The 17,475-nt window shown below is 63.1% G+C and overlaps 2 protein-coding genes across 3 annotated transcripts; both read right to left on the bottom strand.

Moving 5' to 3' along the window:
• Positions 1 to 29: 29 nt before the first annotated feature.
• Positions 30 to 16,653, bottom strand: PRKACA (protein kinase cAMP-activated catalytic subunit alpha). 2 transcript variants are annotated; one of them, XM_089314996.1, is made up of 10 exons: positions 10,253 to 10,276; positions 9,898 to 9,959; positions 9,440 to 9,568; positions 5,683 to 5,781; positions 4,797 to 4,879; positions 3,112 to 3,238; positions 2,940 to 3,035; positions 2,740 to 2,862; positions 1,048 to 1,212; positions 30 to 672 (listed from the first exon to the last, which is right to left on the bottom strand). In XM_089314996.1, the coding sequence occupies exons 3-10, from the start codon at positions 9,500 to 9,502 to the stop codon at positions 547 to 549; spliced, it is 882 nt and encodes a 293-aa protein (XP_089171122.1). In that variant the 5' UTR covers positions 9,503 to 9,568; positions 9,898 to 9,959; positions 10,253 to 10,276; the 3' UTR covers positions 30 to 546.
• On the bottom strand, positions 11,823 to 12,170 carry SMIM46 (small integral membrane protein 46). Its single transcript, XM_089316553.1, has one exon. It carries the CDS (start codon positions 12,025 to 12,027, stop codon positions 11,893 to 11,895), a length of 135 nt encoding a protein of 44 aa, XP_089172679.1. The 5' UTR covers positions 12,028 to 12,170; the 3' UTR covers positions 11,823 to 11,892.
• Positions 16,654 to 17,475: the final 822 nt, after the last annotated feature.

The following is a 17,475-nucleotide window of genomic DNA, read 5'->3' as shown; positions in this document are numbered from 1 at the left end:
TTAAATAAGATTTTAAATGGTTTCTTAAGAAAAAAAAAAAAAAAAATCCTAGCAAGAAGCCCACTGAACAGGTCACTAAAAAAAAAAAAAAAAAAAAAAAAGACAAACTCTCTCCTTCCCCTGGGCCCCGGCTCCAAAGGGAAGGTTGGCTTTTCCATCGCTGTCGCCCTCGGCCTGTGGTGGGGTAAGCACAGGGGTGCCGGGCTGGAGTTCAGTTTGGGCCCTTCATTCTGCACCCTGTCCCTGGACGCACCAGCAAGACCTTGTCTCACTGGAGCTGATGAACGTGTTTAAAACAGGCAGAAGTGGGTTGGGGGTGGGGGCTCCTGGGGGAGGGGCAGGAGGGGGTGCGGCTGGTGGTTCCTTTACTCTAAATATCTGGGCCTCCTGCTCCCCCCTACCTGGGAGGGTGGGGTGGGGTGAAGTTAGATGCAAGGAACTCGGGGGGCTCTCTGGCTGTTCAATCCAACCCTCCCACCCACCCCCACCGAAAAAAAAAAAAAGAAAAAGAAAGAAAAGAAAACCCATAGGGGCACGGGTACACCCCTAAAACTCAGCAAACTCTTTGCCACACTTCTCATTGATGGAGACTCGGATCTCTTCCTCCTCATAGTCGTCAAAGTTACTCGTGTCCCCGGGGCCTTTAAACTTTGGTATGAAAGGAGCTTCCACCTGGAGAGGGACCAAGAGCCACCCAGACTTCAGTAGTCAACAAGTGACATCAGTACAACAATAAATGCGAAAAGCCTAACACCCAGGAGATAATTACTGGGACCCACATGTGTGCCCGGCCTTAAGGTATAGACTCCCCTTACCAACCCGAGACTCTGAACGGCAGCCGGCTCCCCAAAGGAGCCAATGACTTCCTAGAGACAGGGTCAGCTGCTGCCTGGGGGGCACGGAGCGACCAAATGGCCCCAGACTCCCATCTCCAGGCCTCCACGTCTAGGTTGTCCACTCCAGGTTGCCTAGAGCCTGTGCCCTCTTCCCTTTCCATCTCTCCCCAATGCCCGGGGCAGGGGAAGAGGGTGGGGAGGCGACACCCACCTTCCTCTGGTAGATGGCGATCCAGTCGGTTGTGGCAAACCACTTGTGGTTCTTGATGTCGTTGACCCCGTTCTTGAGGTTCCCGAAGCGCTTGGTGAGATCCACCTGCAGGAGGTTCCGCAGCAGGTCCTTCAAGTCCGAGCTGAAGTGAGACGGGAATCGCACCTGTGGACGGGGTGGGCGCAGAGACTGTCGGCGGCGTGGCCGTGGCTCGGGGCTGTGGGTCCATCCGGCAGTCTCAGCCGGCACCAGCTCAGTGGACCCCCCACCTCCCACCTCCCAGCCACCCAAGGGCTGAATCCAGGCTCTGCTTCTGATTCCAGCTTCTCTGGGAGACCTGGACTGGGTTTCTGCCTCCGGGCTGCGGCCTGGCCCGCGGGTGCTTGTTGTGGGCATTTGGAGAGTAAACCAGTGGGTAAGAGATCTTTCCGTCTGTCCACTTTGCTGCCTTTCAAACCAACAACCAAGCAACCCATGCACCCAGCTCATCAGCCCCACCCTGGAGGTTTTGCCTTAGGAAGGCAGGCAGGGCCCCTGAGACCTGCATTTCTAGCAAGTGCCCGGGTGATGTTGCTGGAGAGGAGATCCCTCTGACCAGCAGTGCTCCCATTTCACAGAACAGGGAAACTGAGGCTTGGGAGAATTAAAAGGGGACTCCTCCCAGCGGCAGCCTGCCTCCCTCCAGAACGCCTCAGCTGCCGCTGGCGTCCAGGCACTTCTCAAGCTCCGTGGTTATGAGGAAAGCCCCCCCCAACACACACACACCGAAGCCTCGCCTCTCTTGAAAAGCCTCCTGGGGGAAAATGCATACTGACAGTTCACTGGATCTGCTGCAGCAGGAACCAGCTTCCGGTCGCTGCCCTGCCCCCTTGGAATCTGTGCGACCTTGGCCATGGCCTTCCACCTCTCTGAGACAAGGGCACATGTCCCAGGCTCGCTCACAGGCCCGTGGGAACTGCTATGAAGACAGGGAACGGTCCCTCCCCCACTGTAGGCCATCCCACCCTGCCTATGCACCCCCACACAGAGAGGCAGATGGCTGCTACCCCAGTTCCCAGAGGGTAAGCAGAGGCTTGGAGAGGCAAAGCCACTGGCCCACGGGTTCAAAGCCGAGCAGAGGCAGCCGGGCTTGGGGCTTGGAGGCGCGCCCCCCCCCAGCTCCTTTTCTGGAAATTCTGAGCTTCAGTGCGGTGGAGGCTGGGCCAGCTGGAGGGGTGGGCGGGGCTCGGGCCCCAGCTTGACTCTGGTGCAGGTGCCACTCTCCTGAGTTGACGACCGCATTTGGGCAGGAAGGGAGCCCGGGGCCAGGGCCAGGCTGGGCGGGCGTGTGTGCGTGTGGCACAGCGGCTTTACCACTGCTCATGACGTCGGCATCCCACACGCGTGCCGGTTCGAGTCCCGGCTGCTCTGCTTCCGGTCCAGCTCCCTGCTAATGCACCCTGGGAGACAGCAGGTGACGGCTCAAGGGCTTGGGCCCCGCCACCCACGGGGGAGACCTGGATGGAGCTCCAGGCTCCTGGCTTCAGCCCGGCCCGGCCCCGACCGTCGGGGCTGTCGGGGGAGGGAGTGAACCAGTGGATGAAGACCTCTCTGTCATTCTGCCTTTCAGATAAACGGGTGCCTGCCTGGGTTCCAGGTCCCCGGACGGCTGCCTGGGGTGACGCTGACACGGGGGTCGGGCCCGGCTCTCACCTTCCCAGAGACAATCTTCTCGTAGATTTGGATGGGCTGGTCAGCGAAGAACGGGGGGTAGCCGGCAGCCATCTCGTAGATGAGCACTCCTAGGGCCCACCAGTCCACGGCCTTATTGTAGCCCTGGGGCGAGACGAGGGGGTTGGGGCGGGGGGACCCGGGGCAGGGCCGGCGTGGGGGCGGGGCAGGGCGGCACCTACTTTGCTGAGGATGATCTCAGGGGCCAGGTACTCGGGGGTCCCGCACAAGGTCCAGGTGCGGCCTTTCACGCGCTTGGCAAAGCCGAAGTCTGTCACCTGCGGGCGCAAGAACAGGCAGGTCGGCGGCCCTGCAGGGGGCAGGAGGGGGCTCCCGCGGCGGGGCTGGGGGTACCTGGATGTAGCCCTGCTGGTCTATGAGGAGGTTCTCGGGCTTGAGGTCCCGGTAGATGAGATCCAGCGAGTGCAGGTACTCGAAGGTCAGCACGATCTGCGCGGCGTAGAAGCGAGCGTGGGGCTCGCTGGCGGGACAAGCAGAGGGGGCGGGGCCGGCGGGTGAGTGCCGCAGGCCACGCCCCCAGGGCACAGCCACGCCTCCCGCCTGGGTTCAAGTCCCAGTTCTGCACACACCCTGGGAGGCAGCAGGGGGCTGGCTCAAGGGCTTGGGTCCCTGCCCACCCACGTGGGAGACCTGGAGGGAAAGTTCCTGGCTCCTGGGCCAGCCCTGGGTGCTGGGAACATTTCTAGGAGCAAAACCAGCAGATGAGACTCGAGCTGGTGCCCACATGCCACAGTGCTGGCCTCAAAAAAATAATAATAAATTAAAAAAAAAAAAAACAGAAAACATGGGGCCGGCACTGTGGCATAGCGAATAAAGCTGCCACCTGCAACACCAGCGTCCCATAAGGGCACTGGTTCGAGTCCCAGCTGTTCCACTTCCGATCCAGCTCTCTGTCTGGGACAGCAGTGGAAGATGACCCAAGTGCTTGGGCCCCTGCACCCACATGGGAAACCCGGAAGAAGCTCCTGGCTCCTGGCTTTGGTGGCAGCTCCGGCTGTTGCGGCCAATTGAACCAGCAGATGGAAGACCTCTCTCTCTGCCTCTCTATAACTCTGTCTTCAAATAAATAAATCTTAAAAAAAAAAACAGAAAACAGAGGCAGGTGGTGTGGCTCAGTGGGTTAAGCTACCACCTGTGATGCCGGCATCCCATATGGGCACTGGTTCAAGTCCCAGCTGCTCCGCCTCCGATCCAGCTCCCTGCTAATGCACTTGGGAAGGCAGCCCAAGATGGCCCAAGTGATTGGGCCCCCGCACCTGCACGGCCCAGCAGGAGAGCCACAGATCGGGGTACGTCCGATGGGCGCTATCTTGCCCCCTACAGGACACACTACAAATGCACTCCGTGACCTGGCTAGATTCAAACACACTCTGAGACCGAACTTGGAGCAGAGGGAGAGGCAAGTCCAACCCAGACCAAGCCCAATCACGGGTCCCTTTATGTCTGCTATCTATCTATGTATTTGAAAGGTAGAGAGACAGAGAGAGAGAGAGAGAGAGAGACAGAGTTCCCATCCACTGGTTCACTCCCCCAAGTGGCTGCAGCAGCCAGAGCTGGGGCTGGGCAGAAGCCAGGAGCCAGGAGCCGCATCCCGCGTGGGTGGCAGGGGCCCGGGCACTGGAGTCGTGAGCGGATGCTTCCCAGGCGCATTGGGCAGGGCGGGGGACGGGGCGAGCATCCGGCCTGGCCGCTAAAGACGCCTGGGTCAGACGCTTGGTCCCTGCGTGTGCGCACCCTGGGAGGCAGCAGGTGCCAACGGCTCAGGAATTCAGGGCCCCTGCCACCCACGTGGGAGACCCGGATGGAGCTCCCGGATGGAGCCGGCCAGCGTGAAGCTTCACCCCTCAGCCGCCCCGAGTTGGGTCAGGAGTCAGATGCCAGAACGGAGAGAAGACAAAGCCCACAGCGGCCAGCTCCAGGCCCCAGCAGGCTGCCCACCGCTGGGATGGACAGGCAGGCAGCCTATGGATCCCATCCCCCGGGGGCGGGGCCGAGGCAGGGGGCGGGGCCCGGCTTACCTGAACCTCCCAATCCGCCGCAGGTGTGAGAACATCTCCCCGCCGGGTACGTACTCCATAACCATGTACAAGTTTGAGTTGTCCTGTGAGAGGCCAAGTTTGAGTTGTCTGGCTCCCTGGTGCAGGTGCCGCCTGCCCTGACAGGTGCCCCCCGGGGGAGCGGGCAGGGGGCCCTGGCCAGCGTGCCCCTCCTGGGCAGAGGGAGGGCTCTACCATTGGCTTTGCGTCTTAGAGACAGAGGAAGGTTACCAGGGCCCCCCAGCAAAATGCAACCAGGATTAAAAAAAAAAAAAAAAGATGAATTTCAAGATGGTGATGGCAGAGCCCCCCTCCCCCCCATGACCACAGGTCCTTGTGACCGCCTGCCTGGGTCGAACGCCCCGTGAAGCTGGCCTGGAAGAGGCCCTCCCGGCTCTTGCGGCAGGGCCTTGGACAAAGTTGCACCTAAGACAGGTCAGGAGAAAGGGCATTCGCAGGGAATGTGCCGGAACCTGTCGCCATGACCCTAACCACTCCCGGGTTACAGGAGAGAAGATGGAGGCTGGGAGGGGAGAGATGCCAGCCCTGGCTTGCCTGGCCCGGGATGGATGGGAGTGGGAAACAGGCTGCCGTGGGGCTAAGCACGCCTCAGCCCCAGGCCCAGCCTCTGGCCCCGGCCCCGGCCCCAGCCTGTGCTCCAGCCCAAGCCCCGGCCCCGGCCCCGGCCTCGACCCAGGCCTCAGCCCCAGCCCCAGCCCCAGCCCCAGGCCCAGCCCCGGCCCCGGCCCCAGCCACAGGCCCAGCCCCAGTCCCGGCCCCGGCCCCGGCCTCAGTCCCAGTCCCGGCCCCAGGCCCAGCCCCGGCCCCGGCCCCGGCCCCGGCCCCGGCCCTGGCCCCAGGACCTCACCTTGAAGGAGAACTCGAGTTTGACGAGGAACGGGAAGTTAACTGCTTGCAGAATGCGTTTTTCGTTCAGGGTGTGCTCGATCTGTTTCAGCTTCACCACCTGCGGGCCGGGAGCGGGGTCAAGGTCAGGGTCAGGGTCAGGGTCAGGGAGCCGGTGGGAGGGCCACCCCATCCCTGCCACGGGTCCCCCAGACCCCTGCAGCTGAGGGTCCCTGGGCTGGGCTCACAAGCCTGTCCTGGCTCAACACACACACAGCAAGATGAGACACCAGGACTCTCAGCCCAGAGAGGTCAATGCTGGGACAGGGGGAGGCTTGGGGCTGGTGCAAACCCAAATAAGGCACCGTGGTGTAGTGTGGGGAGAGGCGCAATCAGAGGTGGCTTCCTGGAGGAAGGGGCAGCTGAGCTGCAAAGAAAAATAAAAGGCAAGCAGAGGCAGGCCCTGTGGCACAGTGAGCTAAGCGGCCGCCCCTGGAGGGCTGCATCCCAAGTTGGGGCACCGGTTCAAGTCCCAGGTGCTCCATTTCTGATCCAGCTCCCTGGGAAAGCCGTGGAAGATGGCCCACGTGCTTGGGCCCCTGCCGCCCACGTGGGAGACCTGGATGGAGCTCCTGGCTCCCAGCTCCTGGCTTCCAGCCCGAAGGCGGGGCCATGGTGGGCACAGGAGCTCTTTCTCTGCTTTTCAAGCAAAGATTTAAAAAGAGAGAAAGGAGGAGACGCTGCCTTCCCCTTATCTAGCCCAGCGACACACAGTGCCCAGGCCTCAGGCTCTCCCCGCACAGCGCGGGCCAGGAGCCAGAGCCGGAGCCTCACCCGGGCTCTCTGGTTCAGTGGTGACAGGAGCCCTGAGAGGGGCATGCTGGGAGCACGCCGGTCTGGAAGTGCAGGCACAGAGGGGAGGGGACGTGCCCAAGGTCACACAGCCGGCTAGCGCCAGGCCAGTGCGCCCCACACAGGTGGCCTAGGTCCCCGGTTAGCTGTGAAGCACCCAGCCGGGGTGTTTCCTGCCTCGACTCAGGCAGCTGGACCCTTGAGGCCTGCACTGTGAGGGCCCTGGATGTGTGGCCAGTGGGCTGGCGAACCGAATTTAAAATTGTCAGTATTGGGGCCAGCATCCCATATGGGCATCGGTTCGAGTCCTGGCTGCTCCACTTCCGATCCAGCTCTCTGCTAATGCGCCTGGGAAAGCAGTGGAAGATGGGCCAAGGGCTTGGGCCCCTGCACCCATGTGGGAGACCCAGATGGGGGTTCCTGGCTCCTGGCGATTGGCCTGGCCCAGCCCGGGCCATTGCAGCCATTTGGGGAATGAGCGATCTCCCTATCTCTGACACTCTAGCTTTCAAATAAAATTTCTTTTTCAAAAATCCATTTATTTAACAGGCAGAGCTATAGAGACAGGGAAAGACAAAGACCTCCATCCGCTGGTTCATTCCTCAAATGGCAGCAACGCCTGGGGTTGTGCCAGGCCAAAGCCAGGAGCCAGGAGCTTCTTCCAGGTCTCCTACGTGGGTGCAGGGGCCCAAACACTTGGGCCATCCTCCACTGCTGTCCCAGGCCACAGCAGAGAGCTGGATTGGAAGAGCAGCAGCGGGGACTTGAACCAGCGGCCCTATGGGATGCTGGTGTCACAGGTGGCGGCTTTACCTGCTGTGCCAAAATGGCAGCCCCATTAAATCTTAAAAAAAGAAAGAAAGAAAGAAAGAAAGAGAGAGAGAGAGAGAGAGAGAGAGAGAAAGAAAGAAAGAAAGAAAGAAAGATAGATCTGAACGCTGACACTTGCTGTGGGGACTGGCTAAGCTCTCAGTGTTTGGAAAAACTTGGCCATGTGAATGTGCTTGTTCTATTTCTCTACTGTGTTTCCTCTTCCCGGGGAAAACTGTCTGAAGTGGAAACAGACACTGAAATTGTACAGAGAGAAAAAAAAAGAATGGAACATGGGCCCGGCGCTGTGGCCTAGTGGGTAAAGCCACCGCCTGCAGTGCCAGCATCCCATATGGGTGCCGGTTCCAGTCCCGGCTGCTCCTCTTCTGATCCAGCTCTCTGCTGTGGCCTGGGAAAGCAGTAGAAGATGGCCCAAGATCTTGGGCCCCCGCACCCACGTGGGAGACCCGGATGGAGCTCCTGGCTCCTGGCTTTGGCCTGGCACAACCCCAGGTGTTGCCGCCATTTGGGGAGTGAACCAGTGGATGGAAGATTCTCTTGTCACTCTACCTTTCAAATAATTAATCTGAAGGGAAAAAAAGAGGCTGCCTCTGGCTTAAGGAAAACACATTGAGATGAACTTCATCTGTTTCCTTGTACTTTTTTGGGTAACGTTTATTCTATTTGAAAAGCAGAATTACACAGAAGAGACAGACTGACAGAAAAGTCTCCCATTTGCTGGTTCACTCCCTAAATGGCCACAACGGCCGAAGCTGGGTCAGGCTGAAGCCAGGAGCCAGGAGCTTCTTCCAGGTCTCCCACACGGGTGCAGGGGCCCAAGGACTTGGGCCATCTTCCACTGCTTTCCCAGGCCACAGCAGAGAGCTGGATGGGAAGTGGAGCAGCCGGGACTTGAACCAGCGCCCATATGGGAGGCTGGCACTGCAGGCAGCGGCTGTATCCACTACACTATGCTACAGCGCTGGTCCCTCTCTCTCAAAAAAATCTATCTTTTCTTTTTCTTTTCTTTCTTTTAAAGAGCAATATATAACGAGACAAGAGACAGGGAGAGAGATCTTCCCATCCACCGGTTCAGTCTCCGAATGACCACAGCGGCCAGGGCTGGGCCAGGGGAAGCCAGGAACTTGGGTGGCACAGGTCCAGGCCCTGGGGCCGTCTCCCGCTGCCTTCCCAGGGGCACTGCAGCCGGGACTCGGCACTCCCACGGGACACCAGCATCCTACCCGGTGGCGGCTTCACCCACTATGCGCCACGACACCGGCTCCTCTTGGTGTTTCTGATGGGGCTACTGGGAAATTCGCACTCCCTTCTGGGGCTTGGGGCCCGTTCCTGGTAGACACTGACCTCGGGCGAGCATTTGGCCTAGCAGCGGGGCCGCTGGGTGGAACACCCGTATTCCACGCTGGAGGGCCTGGGTTCCAGTCCCGGCTCTGCTCCCGACTGCTAATGTGCACCCAGGGAACGGCGGCGCTGGCTCAAGTCCTTGGGTCCCTGCCGCCTGATGTCGGAGATCTGCATGGAGCTCTGGGCTCTCAGCTTCGGCCCTGGCCACCGAGACTTTTTTGGGTGTTTGGGGGTGTATGGGGGTGTGTGTGTAGCGAACCAGAGTACAGGAGTTCTCCCTCCCTGCTCTCTGCCTCTCAAATAAATCACTCAATAACAAATTTGGGGACAGAACGTCCACCTAGACGCCACTTCCTCCAGGGAGACCTCCGGGTTCCTCCCCACGGGCCATCGAGTGCCTTCGTTTCCCATCTGGGTGTGGCCTGTGGGCAGAAGCCTTGTGGAGGCCACTCAGGGCCCTTCCAGCGCTGGGGTCTGGGGGCTCAGGGTACCGAGTTGCCCCATGATATTCCCATGGGCTTGGCCTGTGGGCCCCCAAATGCCCAGCTGCCCGTGTCCCTTCGGTACAAGGTGCCACATTGGCACAGTGCACCCGCCCACCCCGTCCTGGGGATGCCGCAGCATCCAACACCCATCACCCTCCCGGCATGCTCTGGGGGCCCAGCGTGGTACTCAAGTGGTTTTGTTTCCTCGTGGAACTTTCCAGAACTTTCTGGAACATTTGGGCGGGGCGGGGCCCGTGGCTGCATCACCTTCTGTTTGTCGAGGATCTTCATGGCATAGTGGTTGCCGGTCTCTTTGTGCTTGACAAGCATCACCCGCCCGAAGGAGCCCGTGCCGAGGGTCTTGATGCGCTCAAACTGATCCAACTGCGCTGTATTCTGGGGGCGGCAGGGGGTTGCGGGCTGGTCAGGGGCACCCACCCCGGGCAGGGCGGGGGGCGGAGGATGGAGGGCGAGTTCCTCCAGGCGGCCGGCCGGGCCCAGATCCGGCCCTGGCCTGGGGCCCAGGAACTGGTGGCAGCTGTGTGGGGAGGGCAGGGGCCGCGTGGGGAGGCCAGGCGTGGACAGTCAGGTGCCTCAGCCCCCTCCCGGGAGCCCCCCGGGGGGTGTCCAGGCAGTAGGGGGAGCAGAGGGGGAGGGGGAGGCAGCTTGGGTCCCTGCCTCCCCCCACAGCGGGGTTTGGGGGCGAGGGGTGGAGGTGGGCTTACCTGAGCAGGATTTTCCCATTTTTTAAGAAAATCTTCTTTGGCTTTGGCTAAGAACTCTTTGACTGAAAGGAAGAGAGAGGATGGAGGGTCAGACGGGAGACCCACGGCCCCCCACGTCTTGCCCGGGGACACGCCCACTGGCGGGGAGCAGGGTGCGGCTGCCTCCACGCATCGCCCGTCCTTTGCCGGGTGCCTCTGGGTGCTGCTGGCTTGGCTCGGGCGGCTTGATCTGGGCTGGGGTCTTGGTCAAGGGTGGGGGATCTGGCTTCGGCGCCCGCCAAGGTGGGGTACAGGGAGGCTCGCGAGGGGTGGGGGTCGCGGCCCGGGGCACCCAGGCCCGCCCACCCCCACTCGCCCCAGTTCTGCCCGGCATTCCTCGCCCAGGGCCGACGCCAGCTGTGGTATTTATAGCGTCGGGATCTGGCCGTTCCCTTCTCTGGGGAGGCTGGGCCTGGGGCGGAGGCCTCCGGGGCTCGGGTAGCAGGCGGCCTTGGGGGGGCTCAGCTGTCGCCCTGGCCCCCAGCTGGCCCTGTCCGCTCTGGAGCTGGTTTGAGGACAGCCTTGGCTGGGGCCTATCCCTCCACGGGCCCCAGGGCATCTCAAGGCCAATGTCACCTTCCAGTTGACAGAGACTTCCCTGGCTGACCCCGGGCTGGGGGCTGGGGGAGGTGGTGGGCTCTCACCAGTCTGGCTCACCACCTTCCTCTTGGCCGTGCTACCCATTCACCAGCCCCGAAACTGAGGCTCCAAAACCATTTTTTTTTTTTCTGGCCCATGCGAAGAGACAGCCCAGCCAATCAGCTGAGGGCCAGGATTCCGGGAGTTCAAATCCCAGCCCGTGCTCTCTGACGCACTGGGCACAACTGACCGCGCCTCTGTTGGGGGAGGGGGCCTCAGTTTTCCTCATCTATACAATGGGGATGATAATGACAGCGACCTAACCATACAGGCAGCGAAGCTGTGTGGATGGCAGGAGCTCACTTTGGCAAAGGGGGGTTGGACGGTGGCTGGCGTGGGACACAAATGTTCCCTATTAATTTTTTTGCAGCATTCTTTTCGGTTGAGACAGCAGACTCGGCGGTAGGTGTCCAGAGCTTAACCAGGCAGTTGGATGAACATGGACAAGACACACGCACCCCCGAACAACACCCTACAGGCGCCAAGCCCGCCCTGCACGTGGTGTTTTCTAAGCGTCAGCCCCAGCCCGGCAGGCTCCATCCCAGCCATTGTACAGATCGGAAGACTGATCATTTGCCTGCAAGCCCTCCCCCACTGCTATGACGTGAGCCGTTTTTACTGCCGTCCCGGCCATCGGCTTCACCGCTGGTCACGTGCACTGGGGTGGACCAGGACAGAACTGTCCCCAGGCCCCAGATGCTTCGATGAAAACAGCCACGCGGAGCACACACGGCCCCCACCCCCTGCCCCACCGTGCTCCTGCCCGTCACTGGCACCACGCCCCCACTGTCCCCAAGGCTGCTGGCAGAGCTGGGCCCAGAGGGGACAGCCGTCCCAAGCTGGCGCCTGGCTGGGCCACCAGCTGGCCGAGAGACCGCTCTGGGCATGGGGTCTACTGGAGACGGTTTGCTCCCACATGTGCACACACACCCACCCACACAGGCACCTTTCCTCCCACAGAACTCTGGATTGGGTGGCGGGGGGAGGGGCGGGGCCCTGACCCACACAGGAAGGCAGCGGGGGGCCTGGTCCTGTTTCCTTCTTCATTGGCGCCCACTGAGCCCCCTCCCCGGGTGGGGCAGAGTCCCTAGCACAGCCCTCCGCTGGCCTCCCAAGGTGCACGAGGAGCCCAGGTCACGTCCCCTCTGCTGGGGCTGGGGGCAGGCAGCTAAGGGCGGTACTGGGGGAGGGGACCTCAGCCTGCAGACCCCGCCCCCACCCCACCCCCACCACTCACCTCTGCTTCTTGTGTCTTCCAGCAGAGGGGAGAACCGGGGGAGTGGGTGGGGTTGGGTGGTCTGGGCTGGGGGGCTCAGGTCAGGCTCGCTGGAAGGTGTGGCGCAGGTAGCTCAGGAGCCGGGCGGCCAGGTGGGCCCAGAGGAGCAGCTGGAGCCACAGCTGGAAAGTGGTCTCCGAGTCCGCACCCTGGCTCCGGCAGGACCCCGGCTCCATCCCAGCATCCCGCTGGCCTGGGCTCTCTCCTCACCCAGCACAGGAGCCGCCCAGCCCCCCGGGGGGTAGGGGGGAAGGGAGGAGGAGCCGGTTGCCACGGAAGCAGTTAAAAAGGTGCCTGCACCTGCTCCTGGCTGCCAGGGTCCACAGAGGCTTTCCCTGGCAGGAGGCGGAGGCGCGGACTCCCGGGGGTGTCCCTCTGCCCGGGGGCGGGGCGCCAAGGCCAACTTCCCCTTCCAGGGACTTGACTCTGGCTGTCAGGCCCTGCCTTCCTCACTGGGTGCCTGGCTGCCCCCTCCCCGTCCCCCCGGGGCCTGGGGCAGTGCCCACTGCGCAGAGGTGAAGGAGTTAAGGCCCAGGCAGCAGCCAGAGGGCCCCAGGGGGCTGAGGAGCGCCCTGTTAATTAGCTGGAAGAACAGCTGGAGGGAAAGGCTGGGCGGGGAGGGGGTAGGGAGGGCGTGGAGGGCCAGGGAGACCAGACACCCCGGGGCTCCCCCACCCAATCCTGCCACCCCTGAGACAGAAACGGGTGCGTGTGGCTCCCTGTCCCGCTCCCATGTGGGGGCGGGGAGGGGATCGACATCCTGCATGCCCTTGGCCTCTGTCAAACCTTGCCCTGTGTGCTTGGCTCCGCTCTGGGCCATGAAAAGTCCAAACCGGAAACGGACGGCTCAACCCGGGGGAGCGGGGGAGGGGGAGGCCGCTTGGCCATCTCCCTCCTTCTTCCCAGATCCCGGAGAGAAGCGGAAGGAGGGGCAGCGGCAGCCTCTCCCAGAGCACCCAACACCCGGAGTTGGTGGGGGCACCCTGCTGGTGACAGGAAGTCCCCCCGCTTCCCCCACTCTGTCACCTAGCTCCTAGAGGGCCATGGCACCAGACGTCCCAATCCCGCCGGGTTTTGATTTGGGGTCCCAGGGACAACCCCAGAGGACCCCTGACAAAGCCACGGCCGAAATCTAGAACTCCATCCTGCGGATGTAGGGTTGCAAGGGTTGTGTGTCCAGCTGGGCAAGGGGCTGGGGGGGGCTCCCTGGACTCCCCATTCCCGGACAATAACCCGAGACCCTCTAGGCACTCTGAAACCTGGCGGTCCTGGGGTGGAACTGCCCAGCCTGGGCGGGGGCCAGTACTCTGGCCTGGCCTGGATCCCCCACACTGGGCTGCACTCCCCTCCCATCGCTGGGCGCACACCCCCGGCTCCCCCCTATCTGTCTTCCTCGTCCCCAGGCCCCCCACAGCCTCCTCCTCCCTTCCTGCGCCCCCAAACCCTGCTGCAGCCCCCTCCCTGACTTGAGGGGCAGAGAGTGCCCAGGGAGTTGCTATAGCAACAGGGCTCAGCCTCACCATCACTGGAGTTGGAAGCCATCACTCAGTCTTCCTCACAGGGCATCCGAGCTACGGTGGCTGGGAAGGCTCACGAGACCTCGCCGCCCCAGCCTGGCGGCCCACCCCACGGCCCGGCCTGCAGGGGGAGCCGGGGAGTTGGGGGGCGGGAATGGGGACGGGAAGGCCGGTGAGAGGAGGGCAGGTGCAGGGGAGAGCTGGCTGGGACCTCCCAAGCTGCTGCTGGCTGCCTTGGGCTAAGAGCAAAGCTGTCTTGGCAGGACCCTCTCGGGCACCCATACAACTGCCAATGGGCAGAGGCGTTTGACCCTCTTGGGCTTCTGTAGGAAGTCGGAAGACACCAGTTCATCCCACCCAGGAACCTGCAGGACGCACCTGGGTGGGCTTGTCTCTGGGGCTTGGTGTCCCCACCAAGGGGCCTCTGGGGGGCTCCCTCCCACCACTCGGGCCATGTCCCTGTGACCCGGCTCCCCGGGGTGGGGGTGGGGGTGTCTCCAGCCAGTGCCAGCTCAGACCTGAGCTCCACTTGGCTGTCTGCCCCCTGGGGCCCCCTGGGGCCACTGCCCTCTCTCGGTTCCTCCAGCCTGGCCATGAGCCTTCATTTTTTTTCCCTTTGCTCTTTTAGCTCCTCGCCAACCCCCACTAAGCCCCTTGTCGGTGGCTTTGCCACCTTTGGGTGCCAATCTTCCCATCTCCACCCCACCCCAGCTCCTGGGCTTTAGGATGCTTGGCCAGTCCCCCGCAGGCTGGGATCTGGCAACATGAAATGCAGGTGCCCCCTGCAGGCTGGGCTGGCTACTGCCCTGGCCCCCGGCCCACCCTGGTCTAAGAGGGTAATTGCCCTCGGACTCCATCCTTTCAAGGGCTGTGAGGCAGAGAGGGGCTTCCTTTTCCCAGCCTGGCTCCTTCTCTCCCAGCCTCAGGAGGGCACCTTCCCATCAGCAGAGCAAGGATCGAGTTCCCAGTCCCTTAGCTAGTTACGTTGTATCCACCCTGCATCTTAATGCGGACCAGCGATGACAGAGGGGCGCAGCCTAGCGCTGGGTTGCATTCCTAGGACTGCTCCCCCCTGAACGGACATGGGGAATTCAACCTCCATTACTTTAATTAAGAAAACACAGGCCGAGAGAGAGCAGGAGCCCGAGAGGCAGCTTCAAGAATGTCCGAGCTGGGAGGCTCTCAGCTCCCAGCTCCCGGCGGCCAGGGACGGGTCTGGATCGGAATCCTGCCTCCGCCTGTGTCCCACTCAGAGACAGCTTACTTGGAGAGCGCCGATAAGAGCCCCTTACAGAAATCACCAGCGCAGACAGATGTGTCCACGGAGACCTACTTGGCAGGGGGACATTCTGGATCCCCTACAAACAGCAGCTCTGGGATCATCCATTTCTGCACTCAGAAGGAATTACCTGTTCCTTCCAGAACTGTGAACTTTTTTTCTTGGGATCTCCCCACCCACCCACCCAACCCTGGCCCCGTGCAGCTTCCCCCGCCCCTCTCCCTGGGGCCCTAGTGCACGTGTTAGCTACGCCTTGAAGGTTTTCCAGGGCTATGTCATCTCCCGAGCTTTCCACCGAGCCACAGCAATATATAGCCGCGTGCCTCCACCTTCCGCCTCACCTGCTGGGGGCCGGCCCCTCTCCTCCGGGCCCCAGTCCCCTCCGAGCGTGGGCTCGGAACTGTTTTTGGATACTACCCCACCTGCTCCTGGGTCATCAAGCGCTCAGCCACAGGCGCTGGCCTCCCTGTCCCCCGCCCCTCGGTGGCACGTCCAGGAGCTACTTAATTCTGCCAACTGAAGCAGGGAGGGGAGAAAGTTCTCAGGGCTACGTTCGCCACTTGCAGGGGACCCTGGGAAGCCCAGGGCTTGAGATCAAGAACTGGGGTGGGCAGGGCTGGGGACGCGGCCTCCGCATTTGTAGTTCTGCCTATGTGTGGGATATCCCGGCTGAGGTTCCACTCTGAGCCTGGAGTGCCCCAGATTCGGGAGCTGGGGGTGCGGGATTGGGCAGGGGGCTCCAGACCACTTCTGAAGGCATTTCCAGACAGAGGCACCTTCTCTGTCAGACTGGAAGGGGCCAACTTAATCTGGGGGCCCGGGCGAGGTGTGTGTGTGTGTGTAATGGGCTTCTCTCTCTCTCTGGCTAAAGCCCCGGCAACGATGAGAATCCATCCTTTGGCAAAGCGAATCCCTCGATGTCACCCACTGCTCTCTCGGACAGCCGCCCACCCCGTCCAAATCCTGTCCCTGACCCACGCCACCGAGACCAAGCAGCCGCATGGAACCCGGATGCTTTTTATCGGAAGCCAGAAGCAGGCAAAGGAGCCCCCCTCGTTGGGGGAGGTGGGGAGCCTCAGTGGTGGGGGGGGCCTTCCAAGGAGCCCAGGGCTCAACACACAGCAAGAGAGGGGAGGGGCTCTACCACGCGCCGCCCCCGACCCCAACAACCGAAAAGACAGAGCGGCAGTGGAATCTCAGCTCAAACTTGCAGACAGTCCACTCCCCCAGCCAGGTCGCCAGCGAGCCAGCTTGCAGGAGGGGTCCCAAGAACAGTGGCAGGATGAGAGAGGCGCAGAGGGACCCCTGTGTCCCCCAAGCCTAGGGACACTGAACAGGGAAAACAACACAGGGTGGGGTGGGTTTGGAAGTTGCAGGTGGTGGCTGGGGAGGGGCTGTGATAAGGTGAAGAGGGTTAAGGGCAGGAGAAAGATGGCCGGGGCGGGAGGGGGGAGGGGTGTGGCCAGCAAGAGGCCAAGGTCCCTGGCGGCTGGAGGCAGAGCCCCCCCTACCCCCGACAGCACTGGGAGGCTGGGAGAGGCCTGGGTCCCACACGTGGGAGAGGTGAGTGAGCAAGTGGAGGGGATTCGAATCTGGGGACTGGGGCCAGGAAAGGAAGGGGTGGGGAGGTGACAGGGCCCCATGTGGGGCCCCAGCGGTCATCCGTGCCATGGTTGGCAGTGACAGCTGGGTGGGTGGGGGGGCATATCTTCGCAGTGGGGGGCGGTCACTGGCCAAAGGGCCCCTACGTGAATGCGTGTGTGTGTGTGTGTGTGTGGGTTGTGGGGGGTCCTCTGCGGGCCCTCGGGCCCCAGCCTTGGACAAGCAGACAGCAAGGGGTGCTGGGGGTAAGCAGAGAGAGATGGGGGGGCGCCGCGGGGGGGAGGGGCCAGGCGGTGATGGACAGCCCGGGGGGCTGGCAGCGCGGGGCCGAGATCGGGGTCACGGCCTGGGCACTCACCACTCTCTTGCTCGCTGCCCTTCTTGGCGGCGGCGGCGTTGCCCATCGCGGCGGCGGCTGCGGCGGCCCGGGCCGGTCCCGGAGCTGCGGTGCTGCGGGTGCTGGCGGCGACCAGGGGCCCCGGAGCGCGCTGGGCGGCGGCGGCGGCGGCCCCTCGGGCTGGCTGCGCTTGCTGCGGCGCCGCGACCCCCGCCCAGCCCCTGCTTCCCGCGTCTCTCCGCGCCCGCCCGCCCGGGAACCTCAGCCCAAGTCCGCTGCTGCTGTCCGTGACGCCCCCGCAGCCTGCCGCTCATTGGCCTAAGCCGCCATGACTGACGGCGCCGCGCCGCCGCTCATTGGCCCCGAGAAACCTTTCCGCACCACCATAGGCTCCTGGCCCCGTGACGCGCGCGGCCATCGGCCCGCCACTCACGCGCTCGCAAGGCCGCAGCTGGGCGGGAGGACGCGCCCGATTGGCCGAGGCGCCTGGGGCCGGCCCCACGAGGCCGCCGATTGGTCGAGGCGCCCTGTTCGGCAGACCCTTCGCAGAACGTTCAGTGTCAATCCCGGGGTGAGAGGGCGGGGCGGAGGCGCAGTCTGCGGCCGGCCCGGGCCGGGCGGGGCGGCGGAGGCTGGCGGGCGGCCGCGCCGCGCTCCGAGGCCCTGGAGGCGGCCCCGGCCGGCGCCCGCCCGGCCCCGCGCGCGCCGCAGTCCCCCGCCCCCGCCCAGTGCGGCAGCGGCCGCCGGCCAGCCGAGGTGGACGCCACGGCCCGCCCGGCGCAGCCGCTGTCCACCTGCCAGCGGGGGGAGGGGCGCGGCCAGCGCCGCGGGGTCAGAGGTCGCCGAGTCGTCATTCATAAGGCCTGGCGTTTGGGGCGGCAGGGGTCGG

Source organism: Oryctolagus cuniculus, chromosome 16 (genome assembly GCF_051225735.1).
Source record: "Oryctolagus cuniculus isolate XC-2025 breed Fujian yellow rabbit chromosome 16, ASM5122573v1, whole genome shotgun sequence".
Taxonomy (NCBI): Eukaryota; Metazoa; Chordata; class Mammalia; order Lagomorpha; family Leporidae; genus Oryctolagus; species Oryctolagus cuniculus.
The sequence above is the reverse complement of the archived record's forward strand: the minus strand, read 5'-3'. Positions and strand labels throughout refer to the sequence as shown.

What these genes read in the sequence shown, in the direction of transcription:
- SMIM46 (XM_089316553.1), bottom strand. Translation starts at nt 12,027, where the DNA reads ATGGAGCCGGGGTCCTGCCGGAGCCAGGGTGCGGACTCGGAGACCACT.
- PRKACA (XM_089314996.1), bottom strand. Translation starts at nt 9,502, where the DNA reads ATGCTTGTCAAGCACAAAGAGACCGGCAACCACTATGCCATGAAGATC. An exon ending in ACCAGCAGGGCTACATCCAG is followed by an intron (nt 3,036 to 3,111) that starts GTACCCCCAGCC and finishes TTGCGCCCGCAG; the next exon opens with GTGACAGACTTCGGCTTTGC. An exon ending in CTGAGATCATCCTCAGCAAA is followed by an intron (nt 2,863 to 2,939) that starts GTAGGTGCCGCC and finishes GTCTCGCCCCAG; the next exon opens with GGCTACAATAAGGCCGTGGA.